Raw genomic sequence first — 20,916 nt, 5'->3', positions numbered from 1 at the left:
TGATTTTCTTTTCTTAAATATGTGTGAACTTTTCTGTGTTTGTTAGCCTGCAGTTAGCCCAGAGCTAGGAAAGGACAAACCTTAGTTTCTGCTGGCAGCTCACTCACATGGTTGAATGCTGTAAAATGTTTTCATTCTACCAGTCTTCTGCATGTACCTTCCCAATCAAATTGTTCACTGCGGTAAGGTCCCTTGATTTCTCCAGGCTGCCCTACACTCACCCCAAACATCTCCTTGTTTAACAAAACAGGGAATACATACGCAGCAAACCAGTGACTGTTCCAGAACCTGTTCCCTGACAACGTCCTAGCACAGAGAATGGCGCAGACAGCCCTGTGTTAGGGAAGTGGAACAAACTGTCCAAAAATGACAGCTCATGAGGATCTTTTCTGGCCTTTCTAGCGGTAGCTGTTTTGTGCTCTGACAAGATAGTATTTATATCCATGATAATATAAAAATTAGTGGGCTATTTTTCATTAGCAAAGTTCTACTTTTTTCAAACCTTTGCTGCTTCTTTCAAAACTTTGCTACTCCTAGTAGTGATCTCTACAAACTGATGACTGGCTGGAAGAAACACTCACTTTTAACCACTTGAAACAGATCACCATTCAATTTGGGGAGAATATCTTTAGTTCTTTCTATTCTAATAAAACAAATATAATTTTTATAATATACTGAAATAGGAGTCCTTGAGGTCATCCAGTCCTTCCTCATCTCAGAGAAGTATCACCAGCATCTCCATCATCTTTGATACTTACTTCTTTAACCAGTGCCTAGAAGAGCCCAGTGACAGAGATTTTACAACTTTCCTAATCAGTCTCCACACTTAGATATTATAAATAAATAAAAAAAATCCCATTCTCCTACTGATGAAGTCTTCACAGGCCTCCCGCTACTACTACCATCCGAGTTACCCCTCTTTTTGCTTGTTATGCAGATGACCAAAATCAGGAAACTATTCTTGTAAGTATATGCCACAGATTTACAATTGCTTCTGTATTATTCTCCGTTCTATTTCTTAAACAGGCTAAGCATTTACTTGCTTTCTTAGTAGCAGTGGCTGCTGCTACACACTAGGCAGCTCACAGCGACATCCAAGCCTTCCTCCTGAATGGTTACAGTTCATTTAAAAGCCAGCAATGTATGAGGAGATGCAAAACTTGTTTAGGAAATCCATTGCTCATCTGCTTTTCCAAATCACTGATAAATCTGTTAGACACTCCAGACACATCTTTGGGGCACCAAATGTGTCTTTTTGTCTGTTTTAACATTGGCAACGAGTTATTTATCACTATATTAAATATTTGTTTACATGATGGCATGCTTTGAGATCCTTCTTTCATTGTACTGAAACAAAGAGCTTCACTACTAAGTGCCATTTCGTATAACAGTTTCTGTACTTACCACAAAATTCTGTGACCAGATTTGAGAGGTAGATAACCAGACAAAAAAAAGACTTGAGGATAAGCAAAGGAGTCACATAAGTGATACATAGGTTTGTACAAATTAGAGGTCTTGATGTGTAACTAATATTAAGCTGTAGAGATTAGCAGGAACTATGAAAAAACACATATTAGCAGAAAATAAATATGGATACGGACTTATATTAACGGGAAGAGTTTCCTAAGCACGGCATAGAGGACAGAGAACAAGATCACCATGGAAAAAAGGTGATTTGAACTGACAGCCACTATATTGTAAATACAGATATGACTTGATAGTTAAGAAAGGGACATAGAGCTTTATAGGTGTATCTGGTGTATAAAAGGCAAGAAGATTGGTTTTGGAAGGAAGACAAAGCAGGAACAGAAAAAGGACACAGAAGCAGATTAAAAAGGTCAGAACAACAGGATGAAAAAGAACCCCTCAGCAGCTTCTTGTGTGAAGATGACACAGGCAAGGTCAACAATACAAGGCACCAAAGAGAAGATTGCTCCAATTGAGTCACAAGAGGACAGATGTCTGGACAAGAGCTTTGACAAGATCTGCACCACAGACCTTCTCAAGGCTACATGGGAAGTACCTGTTTGAGTAAGAAAAATTAAAAAAAAAAAAAAGGAAAGAACGAAAGAAGGAAAGAAGGGAGACAAAGGTATAATCCATTGAAGAGATCCAGTCAGAAGGGAGGACGACTATGATAGGGCCTAGAGGACAGAAGAAACTGAAAAAAAAGAATGGCCTGCAGGAAGATTAATAACTTGGTTTGGGTCAACAAAATTTAAGGCAACAGCTGGACACCCAGAGATGTCATAAAGACAGCCTGAAATGTACTCCTGGACTGTAGAAAATGTATCAATAAAGAGATAAATCAACATAAATGTGGTGATTAAAGCCACATTTATCCATAAAAGTGCTAGAAATAGAGCAGAGAGGAACAACAACAAAAAAGGACAATGTAAAGGATGAAGCCTTTGGGGAAAAAAAGAAATTTCTCCCTTCCCATAAAAACAATGTGCAAGACTCTGATGAAACAGAAGGAGTAAAAGAATTGGGAAAATAAATAACTGAAAGAAATTTAACCTTTTTTAAAAAGGAGCTGCTAACCAGAGGTGTAACAAGCTATCAAGAACTCAAGCAGGATGAGAATGAAGTATCGCACTTGAGATTTTTAACCATTAAGAGATTTCACCTTTCAGAGGTATCCTATTTGACTGGGACAAACCAGGAAGAAGACATCTTCTCAGCTGGCAATATGGAAAAGAACAAAGGCAGGATAAGGTGCACAAGAGCAAAGGGCAAAGCGACCTTAGCAAAGGAACATATGTTTCCAGAAAGATCAAGTGAATCCAAAAGCTAACTGCCCTCAGGAAATACTGCAAAATTATCCTGCTCATTTAAGTGTTCACATAGCAAAAAATTTTCTCACAACATTCTACCTCTATTTACCTCTCCCTGTTTTTGGGGGAGGAAAAAAAATAAGGAGCCTGCAATAACCAAATCAAATAATGTTATCATAGATAAAATAAAAAATAACTAATTTGAAGAGGAGATTTTTCCCTGCAATTAGAGCAGAATCTGACTCCAAGGAATTCCAGTAAAGGTTGCTATGTAACTTGATTTTTCAAGGAATTAATTCAGATGCTGACACACCATGGATGGCAATAAAACTCAATAGCCAGCAATACATAAACTCAAGGTAATGGCTGTGATGGCACATTCTCATATTTGGTAGGATACAGGACCTGAAGAGATAAAATTAAGTTATAATTTTTAAAATCTTTTTTAAGTAATGGAAGACTACCTACACCAACCTGTGTTTTGATCAAAATGAACCTGAGATGAGGAAGAAACTAAAGAAAAGAACAAACAAGGAAGCAAAAGCAGAACTAAAGGAGATCACTGTGGAGGAAAGGAGAAGGTCATACATAAGGTGTTCAGGCAACAGAGTAACAGGCGAAAAGCCCCAGTCTCACTAAGAAGTAGAGGGAAGATGACAAAAAAATGCAGATATTCCAGGCAAACGCAGATATTCAAGTAAGATGCCACTAGTGGCAAAACTCCCAGGGCAGAAAAGACAGACTTTTCTAGCATTCAGTTAAGTAATGGAAATGAGTTCTGCTACATTCATCCCGGTATATATTAAGAATTCCCATGCTCATAGAGGCTAGCATGCTGCTTTCCCATGAAGCCCATCTAGATGTGGAAGAGGCAAACCCACACAACCATTTTTGCCACTCTTCTTGACACTAAAGGAAGACCACTGGTGTGCAAATGCCAATAGAAACCTTGGAAAAGGCAAAGGCATCCCATACAGCCACCCCTCCCAACCTGCCTATGGTTCTGCCCAGTTATAGGCATCCAGAGCTCAGACTACCTTAACGAACCCACATGTCCACAACAAATCCACTGTACAGACCTGCACAACCGCTCTTCAGTCATCCCTGTACATCCACCAATCTCACAATAGGCTGCTCCTGTACACTGGCACCACATCACCTGTTCAGGGTTCTCATCAACACACAATGCCACCTCAAAGTCCTCAGCCTTGCAAGTCCCACCACATCCAGGATCCGCAGGACGCACCTGAATTATGGAGACAACTTAGGAGCCTGCCATGAGCTCCACAGATTTCTACGATCTTTGCACAAGAGCCCCCACCTGATGTCTTCAAAAAGGTGTCGCAGGAGCTGCCAGAATCCTCAAGAGAGAAAGCACTCAGGACTATGAGTATCCAAACAGTATCTACATTCACTGGGGCTCTTTAACGGTCTTATTTTTGTCAAATGTGTACCAACACAAGAAATCCAAATGTTATAAATGGTGACTACTCTCAATCACTAGAGAGTCATTTAAAGAACATCGTTTCCAATGGCAGCAAAACAGGGTTAGCATTTCCCCTTAAATGGAGATCGAAGACCTGATTCTTAAACAAAAGCTGGAAAATTTTTTAAGACCTGAAGGATTGCTTTAATTAAGCATGGCACCCTGAAATTCTCTTGTGGGTGAGTTCCCATAGACTGTTACAGATCTGCAGAGCTAATCTCTTCAAGCCCCTGAAAGTCACCTGTTAAGTAGCCAGAGGATACATAAGAGCCAAGACTGGAGACAAGAACCAGAGGTAGTACCACAAGGCTTCATCAGGTTTTCATCAGAATTGTTTTTCAAAACACGAGTTTGATTACAGAACAAAGTGTCCTACAAGCCCATTTGGGTCAGATCCAGTGCGGATTCTGCACCATGATCAGGCTCAAAAGCACGCTATTCACCATTCATGGAGAATCAAAGCAAAAATCACAGCACACATCCCCCCAGACACAAGCCTATATTATCAATGAATCAGTGCATATTCTGGGGGCTTTACAGACCCCGGTGCTCTCCTGGCAAGGCAGTTACCAGCGCCCCAGGAGCACACTGCAGGAGCCGATCCAGCCCAGCACAGAGCCTCCAGTTTCCACTCATCCCTCTATTCAGAGCCAGCCAGCTCACTAACTTTCCCGACTCACCACCCCATGGACCAGAAACTCAAAAAGTTTGCTTTTCGTAGCTTTGCGAGCCCCTCCTGTAACTTCGTCTGTAGCCATCAGGGTCTGCTCAGCCTCTCTCACTCTCTCTCTTCCTCTTTCTTTCCCTTTTCTGCCTTTTTCTCCAACTCTCCCCTCTGAGTCCTGCTGGGCTCTCACACTTCTAATAGCGCGGAGTGGGGAGGGGGCCCCTTCAGGGCCTTCCTGACGGCCCACTCGCGCTAAGCCTCAGCTGCTGCATTCCTCCACTGATAAGCCAGAAATAGTTTGTGCTGCCGGGTTCTGTGTGTTTACTCTGCAGGGACAGAAAATCCAGCTTTTTAAACCTCTCTGTCCAAACAGCAGAGATAAGCAGGAGGCAAATTGAAAACACGTCCCGGCTTTTTCATCGCACTGCTGCAACCTCTCCTCCTCTGCACCAGGGGATGGTAAATTCTGGGGCAAGGGGGAAGGGGGAGGGGGCAACTTCAGCACTGACATAAAACTCAGTACCTCCCAGAGAGTGTTTTCCCATTAGAAAATGCAGCAGGCGAGCAGTGAGAAACAATGGTTTTCCCTTGCTCCCACTGCTCCTCCCGCACTGCATTTCCAGGCCTTTTCCCCGGGGACCTGGCAGGCAGCACTCAGAAACATTCACTGGCAGCATTTCCAGCCTGTGAGACTGAGAACTAACCCCTTTGGACAAGAGAGAGAAACAGCAGGAGGCAGAAAGCCGGGAACAGGGAGGGACAGTGTGTGAGAGCGAGGGGAAAGAAAGAGTGTGAGAACAGCGGGAGGAAGGGGGCGGGGGGCAGCATGGCGACGGCACAACGCCTGACTCGATTCCACGCTCCCACCGCCGCGCTCTGGCGGGGTGACCGCCCTCCGGATGCTTTGGTACCACTGTGACGGATCCATTCGAGACCCCAGGTGATGGACAGACGCAGACAAATTATTAACACCACAGCTGCCGTGAGCCAGCAGCAGCCCGCCGCCGATCACACAAAGCCCTGCGCGACAACGCGTGTCATCCCAGGACACTGCTGGGAGCACGCTAGCCCACCTGCCTCCCAGGGGAAGGGGGCAGAAAGCGGCTGACCACCCCCTCGGCGACCGACCGCTGGCTGCTGCGGTGGCCCTGGGCTAGCGGACGCTGGCAGCGCGGCGGCCATTCTGCGCGCAGCAGCGCTGGCTCCTCCATCATGGCAGAGCAGGCAGCGGTGGCCTGGGGCACCGATCTGCTTACCGACAGCTCCTTCTGTGTCTGCGGCTTGCAAGGGGCTGTGCTTCCCAGTCTGCCTAACGCAGCAATAGACGAGATGTTGCCAGGTTACGAGAGGGGTTTATTCTATTCCTCTGCTTGAAATCTTGTCTAGGGGCTGCAAATTTTCTGGCAAGACTGCAAACAGAAGAGAATCAGCTCTGAAACAAATAAATACATTTCTGCCCTCAACCAGTAATAAAAACAAGCACAGAATAGATACTGCAGTGAAAAGCAAGCTGTGATCGTACAGACTTTTGCCTGGGAGGATGAAGGCAACAACCTCCACTGATTTTTAGGGTGACCCCAATCCAAGCGCAACTGTGTGACAACAGCCACAGGAATCACAGAAATCTCGGGAGGGTGGGCAATAGCCACAGGAATCACAGAAATCTCGGGAGGGTGGGCATTGCTGTCCGTTCCCCCTCCCAGTCCTTCAGAAGGAACACGCCAAGCAAAGCCGTGTGGCCTTACTCAGTGCCTAAACTATTCCTGAGGTTCAAGCTGACTTGAACTAAAGGCACGTGTAATCTGGAACCAAACTGCTACGTGTCCGGTGGACTCGGTAGTGTTAACGGTGGGACTCAAGGGTCTTTTTCAACCTGAATGATTCTGGGATTCTGTGTGCCAGCATGGCGGCATTGGGCCTGCGTCTGCCATTTTTTTTTAGATCCCAGAAGCGCACAGAAGCGTTGGCTCCCATCTTGTGAGCCCCGCTCCCAGAGACACAACTCCTCGGCAGCCGCGCTGCCCGTTGGCTCCCCGCACGCCACCGAGGCAGCAGCTTTCCCTGCAGTGGGGTGGACACCACGGCCCCGTGCAGGTGCTGCTCTTCCCGATCCTTAACGGGAACCGTGCAACCGCCCTCACCGCACGACATGGCACGGGCCCGAACCGGCGGCTGCCCCGGGGGAGGCTCCGGGCGAGCACCCGGGCCGGCCTCCGACCCCCCGGCGCCGCCCGGCCGAGCACCCCGCGGCTCGGGAGGGCCGCCCGCCCGCTCTCCCCCGCGCACCGGGGCGGGCAGAGGGGCCAGCGGCGGCGGGGCGCGGCTCCGGGCTGCGGCGGGGCGCGGAGTCCCCCCTCGCGTCCCCCCGCGCTCCTCCGCCAGCACCAGCGGCACCGAATGGCAACGGCGCGCCCGGCACGGGCAGGGCGTGCGCCAGCCGCGGTCCCGGGCGAGCCGCTGGCGGAGAGCCGGGCCGGGCCGGGCCGAACCGGGCCAAGCCGCAGGTCCCGGGCCGGGCCCGGCCGGGCCGAAGCGCGGCGGGCCGCCCGCAGGTCCCCGCGGGCCCCGGGCGCGGCGGCGCGCATGCCCGGCGCGGCTCCCGTGAAGGTCAGCCGTGGCCTAGCGGGGGACGCGCGGGCGGGAGCGGCCGGACGCGCGGGCGGGAGCGGCTTTAACCCCTGCCGCGCCGCGCCCGGGGCGAAGGGGGGGGGCACCGCCCCGGGGACCGCGACTGACACCCCCCTCGGTGTGCAGGGAGCGGGGCGGGGGTGCGTGGCGCCCGGGGGGAGGCGGCGGGTTGCGCCTGCCCGCGGCTCGGGGCTGGGGGCTGAGGCCGGAGGACAAAGCAGCACCGGGCCCTTCGCGGGCGTTTTGCGGTTCCCGTGACAGCGAATCCACTCGGCGGGGAGCGGGGAGCGCTCCCGCCCCGCCGCCCCTTTGTCAGCGCGGCCGGGAGGGGCGCGCTGCGGGTTTTCGGCTGCTCTTTTTTTTTTTATTATTTTTCTAATCGGTGACAGGTAAAGGAACAAGGCAGAGTTGCTCCCGTTCTCCGTCAGCAGGCGGGTGCTGTGTCACGGCCTGGGGCGGGAGGATGCGTCCTGAAGCGTCACCGAATTCCAGCTGAACGCCACGCGATCGGTAGCGTATTCTCTCTGGATGCTCTTAACGGGCCTTACATAAAGAGATTTCCCCGAACATCAAATTACAAGGTCAGCCGCCTGACAAATTAAGGAATGGCAGACTCGCTGTAGCCACAGACTTGAATGAGTAAAAGTCCAAAAAAAAGGAAGATCTTGTAATAAAACTCCGTTCTTACTTCGTGTGGGTGTAGTTCTCTAAGTGCTTTAGGAAATAAATCGGTAGAAGTAGCTCTTTTGTTTTGCCAAATGGAAAATAAGGTACGACTGCATGGAAGTGACTTGCCCAACATCACCTAGCTGAGAATGAAACCTATTTCCTGGGATTCTTCCACTCCCCACAGTACCTCCAAGGAAAACTACAGCGCAGTGCATTTGCACAAAAGGCTGAAGGTTACAGAAGGTTACAGTGCAAGAACATTTCGCTCATATTAAGAGAAAAATCAGATAAATTTTATTTTAAACTGTTTCTATTTTCCCTACATTTTTTTTCATAAAAGTGTTGAAAGTAAGTGCCTGTGTTCTTAAAAAAGTGCCCAGTTCAACCCAAGACCTCCCCAACTGCTACGAGTACCCTGGCAGCTCCCAGCCATTTCTGGTTGAGAAGATGGCATGGGCCTCACTCTGCAGTGCTCGTGTTCCTTTGCTAGTCCTTGGAGGCTGAGCACATCTGGGGCCTCCTTCCATGCCTCCACTGCTTGCTTCAACCTCAATTCATGCTCTATTCCTAGGCCGTTTTATTTTGAGGAAAGGCTGACATTCCTCCTCCTTACCTCTTGGGGCTCTGAGAGGCCACATTTTCTCCCACAAGTTTGTTTTTTACTTCTGTGCTATTATTCAAGCTTTTAAGATTGTTAAATTAAGATGGGCAGGTTAGAAAAGATATGAACCAAGTTGTTTTGGGGAGATAAGGTGGCGGCTGCTTTCAATAATTTGAGCTGCAGGTAATTAAAGTATATGAAGGTACTGGTTGTCTTAAAGAGGCATGGTTTCTCTCATCCAATTTTCACTTAAGTCAGTGGCACTCTCTTCACTGAAACTTAAAATAGTCTCAACAGTTTTGGAATTGATGCAATATGACATCGAAAACATACTGAAAAACAGACAAAATAGCCCAAGAGTGAGGCTCTGCTTATTTTAAAGAAATGACCACTTGTTTCTGAGTTCAGAATTATTCAATATTCTCATTACCAATATGGATAATGAACTAGAGAACATGCTTATTAGATTTCCCAACAACACATATGGTAGTAGAGATGATTAAAATTAAAATCCTGAGAAGCTGGAGATGTGGTTTGAAAGAACAGGACATAATTCAATAAAGCAGCATAAGGTTCCACATCAAGATAGAAATCAACAACTGTATAAATAGAAGATGGAGAACAACTGGCTGAAAAGTATTTTTTTTCAGAAAAAGTATTTGGGGATATAATAGATCATAAACTGAATGTGAGTTAACAGTACTACACTGATGCAAAATAAGCGGATTAAAAAAAAACCACCAAACAACAGAGCAGTAACTGAATGCTGCCCCACTTCTCTCATCCCCTTGGTGGCAGCATAAGCAGAGACAACGATTCTCTAGACTCCTCTCTGTTTTCTCTCTGCTTCTTCCCCATCCCTCGTCCTCTCCAGGACACAAGCAGTCCCAGCTCAACAGGTACCTGAGGCTGCAAAATTAAATTTTGCCAGTATTGCCGAGGAACTCTTCCAAAGTAATCCTTCTGTTGCGGTATGAATTGTTAATGGCTCAACGAGACTGTCCTTTGCAGTCTGGGGCCCTGTGCATCAAAGATAATGTGTGAGAGAAATCAAGATGGTTCAGGGGAGAACAGTAAGTGTGACAAGAACTATAAAGCCCAAAAAGAGAAAATAACAGTCTTCAGATATCCGAAAGGCTGCTGCAAATACAGGGAAGAGCTGCTCCCCATACACACAGTACAAGAAATAATGGATTGAGATTTCCCCCAGGAAGATTTATGTTAGATATTAAGGAAGAATACAGCAGTAAAGGTAGAGATGCTCTGGGATAGTTTGTCCAGCAAGGATGGGAATCTCCATCACCAAAGGTCTTTCAAGAACAGATTAGTCCAAAGTGATGCAGGCAGTACAGATTCTGACTTGGGGCAGGACAAGGGACTAGCTGATTCCCAGAGGTTCCCTTTGCCTTGTTTCTCTACAGAAATTGTATGGAATTTCATAAGACAAATATAAGGCTCTTTTCCATCCAGAGTGGTTTCCCTTGACAGATTCCACAGATCCGATGCAAACAAGTTTAAGCCGATCAAAAAGGGTCCCTCAAATTTTTTATTTTGGAAAAAATACACATCTGATTGCTACAACAATGTAAGAATAAGGAATCTGCATATGCAGATTGCTGCCAGTAATCCTTTGAGACTTCCCAAGTATCATATAGCTTTTATACTGTGGCTTTTTGTGCTCTCCTTGACTCACATACCTTCAACTACCATCTTGCATCACTGTCTCATAGACCTACCTTCTTCTGTCAGGTCTTTACACTGTTTTTAAAATGTCTGCAATGAAGAAATACCATTTCTTCATTTGCAGTACAAATAAAGACGACCTGAAATAAAGGCAAAAAAGAATACATGAAAGCAAAGTGTTTGCATCTGTCTCCAGAGGTTCCAAACATTATTCTGCAGAGGTAGAGAGATAATTACAAACTTACCTCCTGATTATTTTAAAAGCAAAGGCAACAGCAGGGATGCCAAAAGATGGAGAAAAAGATAGGTGATACTATAGGATGCAAAATAATGAGTCATCAGCATTATCACGATACCAACCATACTTGTATTTTAGCCAACTCTGCACAATTCTGTGTGACCTCATAGTAAGCTGTCTAGCCCTACTATGCCTCTACCTCCACTTTTCCATCCCCACCAAACCCACTTTCCACAGCTCGTGCAGTGACATCTACGCGTGGCTTCTCACATCTTCTTAGCAAAGGAGCAGAGTGCTACAGGCAGCAGTCCACAACACTCATTTTCTAGCCAAGGGCCAAAGCATAGCTGCAGAGTATGAGAAGTTATTAGGAAGACTTTGGTCCTGGAAGGAGAATAGAGGAGATAGGAGACTGTGTTGGGAGTATGGATTTCTGGTTTTCAACAGTGAAGGCAATAGAGGAATTCTTGGGAGAATCCTGGGGGGAACAGAGAAAAAGACTTACCAACAACTACCCCCAAACCTACTGCCCCTCGTCCAAACAGTCTGATACTTGGTGATTAGAATCATGGCTTTGGGATGTATTTGATAAGAGCATCATAAAGGATTCACCTGCTATCACGAACTGACAGAACACAGATGGGAGAACCACTGGGTCAGCAAGTCCACTGTTGTACAGTCAACAGCAACCATGTCATACGTAACCCTTTCAGACATAAATTTGTTGCATAGCACTTTAAACCTTGGGACTCCTATGGTAGAGCTGCTAAAAAAACCTGAGTTCTTTGCAAGAATGAGTATGTTCTTTTAGTATACCTGGCTATTCCCATTTACTCTTTTACTAACATTGCCCTAATGGTTCTTCTTTGTGTCTAACGTTTATGCTTTGAAGCATTTATACACAGCAGTCAAACCCACGCTCACTCCTCCTTTTGTCAGACTAAACAAGTGAAACCGTTATTTGATCTCTTAAAACTGAGCTCCCATTTCTCATCATTCTACCAGCCTTTTCCATGGCAGTCCCAGTTAACCTGCCTAGAACAAGGGCAAACAGAACTGTAGCTGTAGTTGCCAGAAGGCCATGTACTCATGTGGCATTAATACTTCTCTCACCAGCACAAATTTCTACCAAACTTTGCTAGGCTCACAACTGCCTTTCCCAACATTATGACAGTGATAACCCCACATTCTCCTGCAAGTGGACTAATGTCCACTTGCTGTTTCTCCTTCTTAATCACTGCCACTAGATAAGTCTCGAGCTTACAGTGCTGATTCCTGTTACAAGTCCCTAAGTGCATGACTATGCACTATATGGTCATCAGATATCATCTGATTTCTGTTTGTGTAGTCTTCAGAGTCATTCAGTTCTTTCCATATAACTTATCCCTTCTGCTTCAGTGGTACCTGTCTATTTTGCATCAACTAATTCAATTATGATGCTTCCTATTTTTGTGCCATAGGCATTACTGAAAAGACTAAACTACATCAATCCCAAGGCAAATCCTGAAGAAACTGCAATGTATGTTGTGTCTTCTTTATTGAGCTCCTTACCTACCTTGCAATTCTTCTATTATCTGTCTTCTGAGTCCCACACAAATTTTCAGATAGCCCTGTATCAAAGGCTTCACTGAAGTCTAGATAAATAAGACAGTTTCCTTTCTGTAGAAAATTAGCTATCTGAGAAAGAGTAAGTTAGTAAACTTATATTGCTTTTTTATCCCATCTACCATCTACGTCCTCCTCATGCTCAGTTATTTTCTCTTTCAAAAATCATTCTTGAGCCTTGCATGGAGTTAGGGTCAGACTAATGCAACTGCCTAGAGTATTCTTGCCTTTCTGTATTACAGGAAAACCAACAGGACTTCCTGTTTCTTTATCAGGAAAAAATATATTTTTTAAAGCCCATTTTGATTAATATTAATAATGCTAGGAATTATATCCTGTTCTCACTGAAAATCATTTGAAAAGTATCTATATTTTAAGAAAATCAGTAAGTAAATACTGACTGAAGGATGTATTAATATGCAGAGCTACATAAGAACTGAGAAACAGTCTTAGAAAACACTAGGAGACTGGAGAAAACACGTAACCAAAGAAGGAAAACAGAGCAATCTTGGCATAGACTGTCTAATAAATCCACCTCCCATTTCAACTAAACTAGTAGAACAATTAATAGGTGAATACAACCAGACTTAGAGCACAATGGAACTGAGAGCAAGTAATATTGGTGGTCATAAAAAAACTGCACTGCCAGACAAGCCCAAGTGTCTTTTAAAATTATTTTATTTGGCAGAATAATTACAACAATTACAAACATTACCCCCCAAAAAAGTCAGTCTCAAACAGCACATAATTACAGCAAACATCAATGACTTTGCAAAATGGCAGCCAGCGGGAAATGGCAAATATAACTTAAATGCAATGTAGTAAAATATCACTATATGCCTGAAATTCTTAACATGGACATAATTTGTATCTAATTGCCAGTAAAAATAAAAATTACTGCAAAGCTATAAAAAAATTATAAAAACAAGTGGAAGGGAAGTGGCTACTAAGGACTCCAAGGATGATTGTTACATCCGGATTGTTTTACCATCTTCAAAGATCTAAAAGAGGGAAGTAAAAAACATGTAGATTAAATCCTCAAATGGTAAGATTTTGGGGAAGTTAAATCCTCAAATGATAAGATTTTGGGGAAGTTTCACATCCAGTCAGGACAGAGGATAAAATAAAATCAAATGGACCTAAAATGTTAGAAGATTTAGGCTGGAAAGACTCAAGCAGGTGGTGGAAGATAAATCCCGAGGTGAAAGAACTGTGCTATGTCTGTAGCAGCAGGTGAAATGGTTTTCTAATCTTTTCAGCATTCCATTCACCTAGTACACAAATACATATATGAAATCACAGGAATACAGAAATGGCAGGCACAGCAATTCATGACACAGAGACACGATTACGGTACTTAGGCTTCAGCTGGACAATAGGCTTTCAAGTGAGGCTCCTTCTGAGCAACTGAGTGTTGCAAAAGTGGAAAACGTCTGGCTCCAGCACAATACAGTGGTTTGTCTCCTCATCCTTCTCAGCAGAGCACAGGCACAGCAGGCTGGCAGATTACAGCTGAGAGTAACAAACTGCACTTGGCAGTGGGGTCATAAAGCGTGCGCAGTAACGCACTGCATGTGCTCCCAGAAAAAAAGCATGTCTAAATGACAAGGCATGTAAATGGTGGCACAAGTTACTTGTTAAATGGGCTTCAAAACATATGTAGAAGAAACACAGGCAGAAGAAAGGTAAGTTGAATCATTACGGCATTCAGCGCTTTGCAAAATAAACAATTTACAGCGGTAAAACTCAAATAGCAGAGGGCTGTGTTTGTGTGTGGATGTGAACCACGAGAGGGAGAAGAGTTACATGTTGTGCCTTATGTCATATAATCTGTCATGTTTCACCGTTCTTCCCATTCTTAGTACTCAGTTGTTTCTAGGGCCTGAGAGTACTAGGAGGTACAGATGAAAACAATATCGTCTCTGGCCTTCACAGTTTACAAATTAAGTTAACAGATGGAAATAGAAAGAGGGCAATGGAACAGAGAGCGCACTAGTCATCCTGACAGGCAGTGGACTTGGCACACCAGCTGTCTAGCTACACTTACTTTGAATAGCCACCAAATTCCTACTCTGTGCACCCCATCCTTGGCACCTGTTTTCTGACCAATTTATAGCCAGCCTGCAACTTGAAACCATAGAAACAATGTACTTGTGGGGGGTTTTGACTACCCTGTTCTCTCTTGGGAAATAAGTATGCTTCATTCTTCAAAGAGATTCCCTAGCGCTCAGATGCCACAACCAAGCTAGTACATGCACATATGATACAGCAACACTGAATGTTAATTACAAATATGATGCCAAATAATAAGACATAAATGTCTGCTAAGGTTATAGAGAGAAAGGCTTTCTAAATTGTTATAAGCCTGAGATACCAAGAAAATTAGAAAATTATTTGTTTAAATTCCTTTAGTTAAGATCTTGGCTATAAATCTGGAATAGGATATTCACTTAGACTAAACAAGCATAAAACAAACTTAAAAAATTAGTGAAAAGTTTATGTAATGGAAGGTCAATCACTAATACTCCAACCATAAGAAACACAGGGAGCAGAATATTGGGGGAAAAAAAATTCCAACACAAAAAAAAGCTTGTCGTATTTCTGCCCTTGAGAAAATCTCCTTCCGTCTATAACATAACTGATTCCTTTCCTACTGCATCTGATCTATAACAACCCTCCCACTCAGCTGATTTTGTCTTAACAATTACCCCTTTTTTTTTTTCCCCCAGTTTCTCCACCTCCTTTTGCTAGTTGAGTCAACCTTTCCTTTCCCCAGCCAAACTCCTGCCATTGCATATCTCACCACTGCAATTCTGTCTTTTCTGAACTTGGCAAATACCTTTTTTACTCTGATTAAATCCACTTGGAGCACTGCTGGCAAAAATTTGCTCTGAAACTGTCTAAAATGCCAAACACAGGAGTAAGAAAGTGCCCACTTCTGCATCCCTCTGTCTTACCCATTTGCTGATTTTACCCCACCATATGACAGCTCTGCCATGCATTTAGCATGACACTTAACTCCAGGATGCATTGCCTCTTCCACAGTGCTGCAAGAAGCCAACAATCACAACTCCTCATGAGAAATAATTTAATCGAGAAATCAGTTGCAGGACTACACCCCTCTCCTCGTTATGGCCTTATTTTAAGGCTTAGTATTGTTCTTCCCTATTTCTCCCTTTATATGTTAACTCCATTTATCTATCAAAGGACTAAATCTGTGAACCATCTTGCATGCTTACAGTTCTCTGACATTTCAGACCAGACAAAGCCCTGAAGAATACCTTCAGAAAAAGACTGAGCTAGTGAAGAACGGACCACATAAAACTAAAATAGTGAACAGTCTTTCCGCTTCTGATCCTGCTGCAGTCTCCCAAAATAAAAATGGTTAGGATCCTTCCTGCAGAAAAGCATGTGAGAGAGCAGGAATCAGTCACATGCTCTTTCAGTCATTTGCTTCTGGTTAGAGGACAGAAGACACTGTGTTAAGACTTACGAAGATGTGACGTATTCTACTGATTCCTATAGCAACGGTGCGGTGTCTGCTCCTAGACTGATAGGCCACCTCTCTCTCCTTGCAGAAAGCTGCACGATCATCTCCACACTGTCAGTGCCACTCTCTCCATTTCCTTTCCCATCCTAAACATGCATGAATTCAAACATGAATTCAGACATGAATTCTAAGGTAGCTGACAACTCGCACAACTGGAGTGCTGTGATGGATGGCTACAGGCTCTTTAGGAAAGGCAGGCTGGGGAGGCGAGGAGGGGGAGTTGTCCTTCATCCGAGAGGGCAGTGGAGTGCACAGAGCTCCACCTCGGGATGAACAGTGAATCAGTTCAGAGCTTACGGGTCACAATTAGCAGGCAGACCAAGACGAGTAGCATTGTGGTGGGTGTCTGCTACAGACCACCTGCTGAGGAAGAAGCAGATGAGACCTCAGACAGCAGGAAAAATCCTCATGTTCACAGGCTCTTGTCCTCCTGGGAGACTTTAACCACTCCAGTAGCTGCTGAAGGGATAACAGAGCAGGGCACAAGCAATCCAGGAAGCTTCTGGGGCACACTGAAGATTAATTCCTAACACAGGCAACTGAGGAGCAGACAAGGAGAGGTGCTCTGCTGGACCTGATTCTTATAAACAAGGAAGAACTGGTCAGGAATGTGAAGATGAGGACAGCCTTGGCTGGTCCATGAGATGGAAGATTTCAGGAACATGAGAGGATGGAGCAGGGCAGAAAACAGGATCACAGCCCTAGACTTCAGAAGAGCAGACTTTGGACTGTTCAGGGATCTGCTTGGAAGAATCCTGAGTTACGATCTTGCAAAGAAGAGGGTTCCAGGAGAGCTGGTTGATTTTCAAAGATTACCTCCTCCAAATTCAAGACTGGTTCATCCCAACAGGCAGGACATCAACCAAAAGCAGCAGGAGGCCTGCATGCATGAACGAGGAGCTCCTGACTGAGCTCAAGCATTACAAGGAAGCATAGAAGAGGCGGAAGCAGGGACAGGTGACCCAGGAGGAATACAGAGACACTGCCCAAGCATGCAGGGATGTGATTAGGATAACAAAAGCCTACCTGGAGTTGAATCTGGAGAGGAACATGAAGGGCAGACAGAAGGGATTTTACAAGTACATCAGCAGCAAAAGAAAGACATGGGAAGATGTGGGCTTACGGCTGAATGGGGAAGGCGAATTCCTGAGAAAGATCATAGAAAAGTTTGAAGTACTAAATGCTGCCTTTGCCTCCTTCTTTACTAGCAAGATTGGCCGTCAGGAATCCCAGGCTCCTGAGACCGTAAGAAAGTCTGGAGCAAGGAAGACTTGCCCTTGGTGGAGGAAGACAAGGTTAGGGCACATTTAAATGGACATACAGTAGTCCACGGGACCTGACAGGATGTAGCCACGAGTGCTATGGGGGCTAGCCAACGTCATTGCGAGACACCTCTCAATTATCTTTGAAAACTCATGGAGATCGGGAGAGTTCTTGAGGACTGGAAGAGTGCAAATGTCACTTCTATCTTCAAGAAGAGGAAGAAGAAGAAACTGGGAAAAAACAGGTTGTTCAGCCTCACCTCAGTCCTAGGGAGGGTAACGAAACATATCCTCCGGGAAACCATTTCCAACACATGAAGCACAAAAAGTTGACCGAGAATAGTCAGCATGAATTTGTGAAGGAGAAATTGTACTCGTGCACCAGGACAGGCAAGGGGATGACTGGCTGGAAAACAGCTCTGCAGAAAAAGACCGGAGGGTTCTGGTGAGCAACAAATTGAAGATCAGCCAACAATGTTCCCTTGCAGCAAAGAAGGCCAACAACATCCTGAGCTGCATTAGGAAGAACATTACCGGCAGGTCAAGGGACGTGACACTTCTCCTCTACTTGCCACTGGTGAGGCCACACCTGGAGTGCTGCGTCCAGTTCTGGGCTCCCTAGTACAAGACAGACATGGACATACTGGAGAGAGTGCTACAAAGATGGTTAAGGGATAGGATCATCTATCATAATGAGGCAAGGCTGAGAGAGCTGGGAAGTTTTTAGCATGGAGATGAGAAGGCTCAGGGAGTATCTTATCAATGTGCATAAATACCTGATGGCAGGGTGCAAAGAAGACAGAGCCAGACTATTCTCAGTGGCATCCAGTGACAGACTAGAGGCAACTGGCACAAAATGAAATACAGGAAATTTCATTTACACACAAGAAAAGCTTTTTTACTGTGAGCAGGTGAACAGTTTTTTTACTTAGAACAGGTTGCCCAGAGAGCAACTTAACTCCATCCCTGGAAATAATCAAGACTTCACTGAACTTGGTACTCAGCAAGTTGCTCTAGTTGACCCAACTTCAAGGAGGGAGGTTGGACTACATGATCTCCACAGGTCCCTTTCAACCTCAATCATTCTATGATTTTATGATTCTACTCAGGAAAGACTTAAGCATTACAAGTAACTCAAATACCTGCCCAGTCAACATGAAGTAGATTCACATGAGGAACCATGGAATGGAGACTGACAGCAGAAACAAGGCAATGACAAAACACCTGGAATGCGCTTACCTGGAAACATATATGCAGACTTCACTGCTGTCTCTTTGCAGGCACAGCAAAATTATAGGGTGCAGAGAAGGGGAGAAGAATCAGGGGCTCATGCCAGTTCAGTAGTGATTGAAAATGCTAGGGTTTTTTACCTTAGAATATAGGTATTAGGGGGGCAAAAGAGTAGGATAATGAAGGTAAATAATGCACTTTATTTACTATCCCTTAATGCAGGACTAGGAAGAAGCTACTAGAATGAAAAGCAGGCTGTTGATGAAAAAACTTTAAAACAAAAGAACAAACACACTGCTTAGTAATACCTATAATACATACAATTGCATACAAAATGCTGCTTATAAAATAATTTTCCCAGTCCATTGCTTTGAAATGATTACTGTTCCACTAGTGCTTCTGCATCCCCCACCTCACATTTAAAAAAAGAAAAGATCAAACTAGGTGTGGATCCTACTTCTGGTCCCTGCTAAAGATGTTTGCTCCCTTAGAAAAGCATCACAGTGGGTTTAGAAGAAGTGGTGCCTCTTACATATAATTCGTTTACTGTATTAGCAGTTTCTTATTTGGTGGATCTAGTGCAGGTAGACCTGTCTGCTTCTACATAGTTCTCCTTTTCTCCTTTCAGACATCAGAAAGGACTGCTGAGATGCAGACTCCCCGCATACACTTTGCTTCTGTTTTTCACGTTTGTCTGTCCACTCCTTTGAAAGAATTAGTATGAGAAACTCTCTGTTGCCTCTCATGCTAGCAAGAATACTGCTTTCCTTATGAAGAGCTGCAAAGAAGTCTTCAGTGCTGGCAATTAGTGACTGAGGAAGGAACTCCTCAGATGGGAACAACAGTGCACAGTTAATCTGTTTTATACAGGGAGCCAGGAACAGCACCACACTATTCGCAGCTCGCTCCTCCTTGTCAGCTGCAGGATCAGAGCACCTGAATGTGTCGACAGCTTCTGCTTCAGGTACGGGCAACAAAGAGCTTGGAGCCTGCGCTGTTGAGCTCTGAACAGAATCTTCCCTGTGAAGCCTTCACAGTACATTTCCATGGGAACAGACACATGCCTTTCTTGTTGCCGAGGAGACAAGTCACTGCTTTTTGAGACTGGTGAACATCGTGCCCAAAGCATTTCAGCATCTTTAAGATTATAAGGAGCTTTGCACAGGCACAATCACCTCCCCCCCCAGTTAATGTCAATCATTCTCCCATCCCTCTTTTTCAGAATCTGTTTTAAGCATTTTGATATAATATGCCAGATTATTCCTAATATCTGGTTTTGGTATCAACATTTAAAATGACATGGAAATCTTTTCTACTATTGTTCTGCAACTCTTCTGATTCCCTCTCACTGAGCTAACTTGCAGTAAAACTAATTCCTTCCTCTCCATGGGTTTCCTGTGCTATTGATCTGTACTTCGAGAAAAGCTGGTTGGCAAAACCAGCGTCCATCTCTCCTCCATCTTCTCCCACTTCCACTCTTTCAAAATAGAACACGTGTGTAAAATCAAAGGGCTCTGTACTCCCGAGGCCTCGGGGTGGCACTGGATGGCACATATGCACAAAGGAGGAGGTGGTGGATTTCTACACTTCATTCCCAGCTTTGCTGTCTGGGGCTGGGCCACTGGAGTCAGTTACTGCCCAGGCAGCAGCTCTGCCAGCTCACTGGCCATCGGCTCCGCGGTGTGAAGACTCGGGGGCGGCGGGACCAGCACTACAACCACACCAGCAGCAGCCCTGCAAGCAAAACATTTCTCAAGCTGCCACGGAGGAGCAAAAGTGCTTCCCTGGGTCATCAGGAAGCGGTGGCCACTGGACTGCTGGTGCCACTGGTTCTCTGTTCACATTCTCTCCTCCCTCACACAACTTTTTCCTCATCCTTTCTGAAAAAAAATGCACTGGTAGTTGAGATTGGCAATTTGGGGAGGGAGTGTCAACTGAAACAGAGGCCCACTATTCCTGTATATCTGATGTGGGGAAGGAGAGACAGCTAGAGACTATAGTCAAAGGAGCAATGGATGAAGTCTCCCATAATGGGGGAGTCTGGAAACTTGGCATTTCTGGCAGCAGAAGGGCCCCTTCTCCATCCTTGTATCTGAATTTACAGAATCAGTGCAGTGCCCTAATAGTGATGGAGAACATGGTCCAGTCACTAATCATAGAATCATTTAGGTTGGAAAAGACCTTTAAGATCATCGAGTCCAACGTAAACATGCCAAGTCCACCACTAAACCATGTCCCTAAGCGCCACGTCTACACATCTTTTAAATACCTCCAGGGATGGTGACTTAACCACTTCCCTGGGCAGCCTGTTCCAGTGCTTGACAACCCTTCCAGTGAAGAAATAATTTGCGGCCATTTCTTCTCATCCTATTGCTTGTTACTTGGGAAAAGAGACTGACACCCACCTCGCTACAGTCTCCTTTCAGGTAGTTGTAGAGAGAGAGAAGGTCTCCAGTGAGCTTCGTTTTCTCCAGACTAAACAACCCCCATTCCCTCAGCTGCTCCTCATATGCTCTAGGT

The 20,916-nt window shown here is 45.1% G+C and overlaps 1 protein-coding gene and 1 long non-coding RNA gene across 12 annotated transcripts in view; one reads left to right on the top strand and one right to left on the bottom strand.

Moving 5' to 3' along the window:
• Nucleotides 1–20,916, bottom strand: part of SMARCD3 (SWI/SNF related BAF chromatin remodeling complex subunit D3) — a 111,650-nt gene that overhangs the window by 66,106 nt on the left and 24,628 nt on the right. For 2 of the 11 annotated variants that reach the window (XM_074842669.1, XM_074842741.1), the window contains exon 1: nucleotides 4,944–5,113. The exons of 5 other annotated variants lie outside the window; for them this stretch is intronic. In XM_074842669.1, coding sequence (XP_074698770.1) covers nucleotides 4,944–5,021 — 78 coding nt within the window. In that variant the 5' untranslated portion in view covers nucleotides 5,022–5,113. Of the gene's footprint in view, nucleotides 1–4,833; nucleotides 5,114–6,186; nucleotides 6,498–20,916 lie in introns of those variants that run through there. 4 more of the 11 variants (XM_074842731.1, XM_074842679.1, XM_074842750.1 and 1 more) reach the window with 4 other exon arrangements.
• On the top strand, nucleotides 7,359–8,252 carry LOC141934494 (uncharacterized). The gene is made up of 2 exons (XR_012626345.1): nucleotides 7,359–7,537; nucleotides 7,948–8,252. It is a non-coding gene; the product is annotated as an uncharacterized LOC141934494 (long non-coding RNA).

The sequence above is a fragment of the Strix aluco genome, chromosome 1 (genome assembly GCF_031877795.1).
Source record: "Strix aluco isolate bStrAlu1 chromosome 1, bStrAlu1.hap1, whole genome shotgun sequence".
In the NCBI taxonomy this organism is placed as follows: domain Eukaryota; kingdom Metazoa; phylum Chordata; class Aves; order Strigiformes; family Strigidae; genus Strix; species Strix aluco.
The sequence above is the reverse complement of the archived record's forward strand: the minus strand, read 5'-3'. Positions and strand labels throughout refer to the sequence as shown.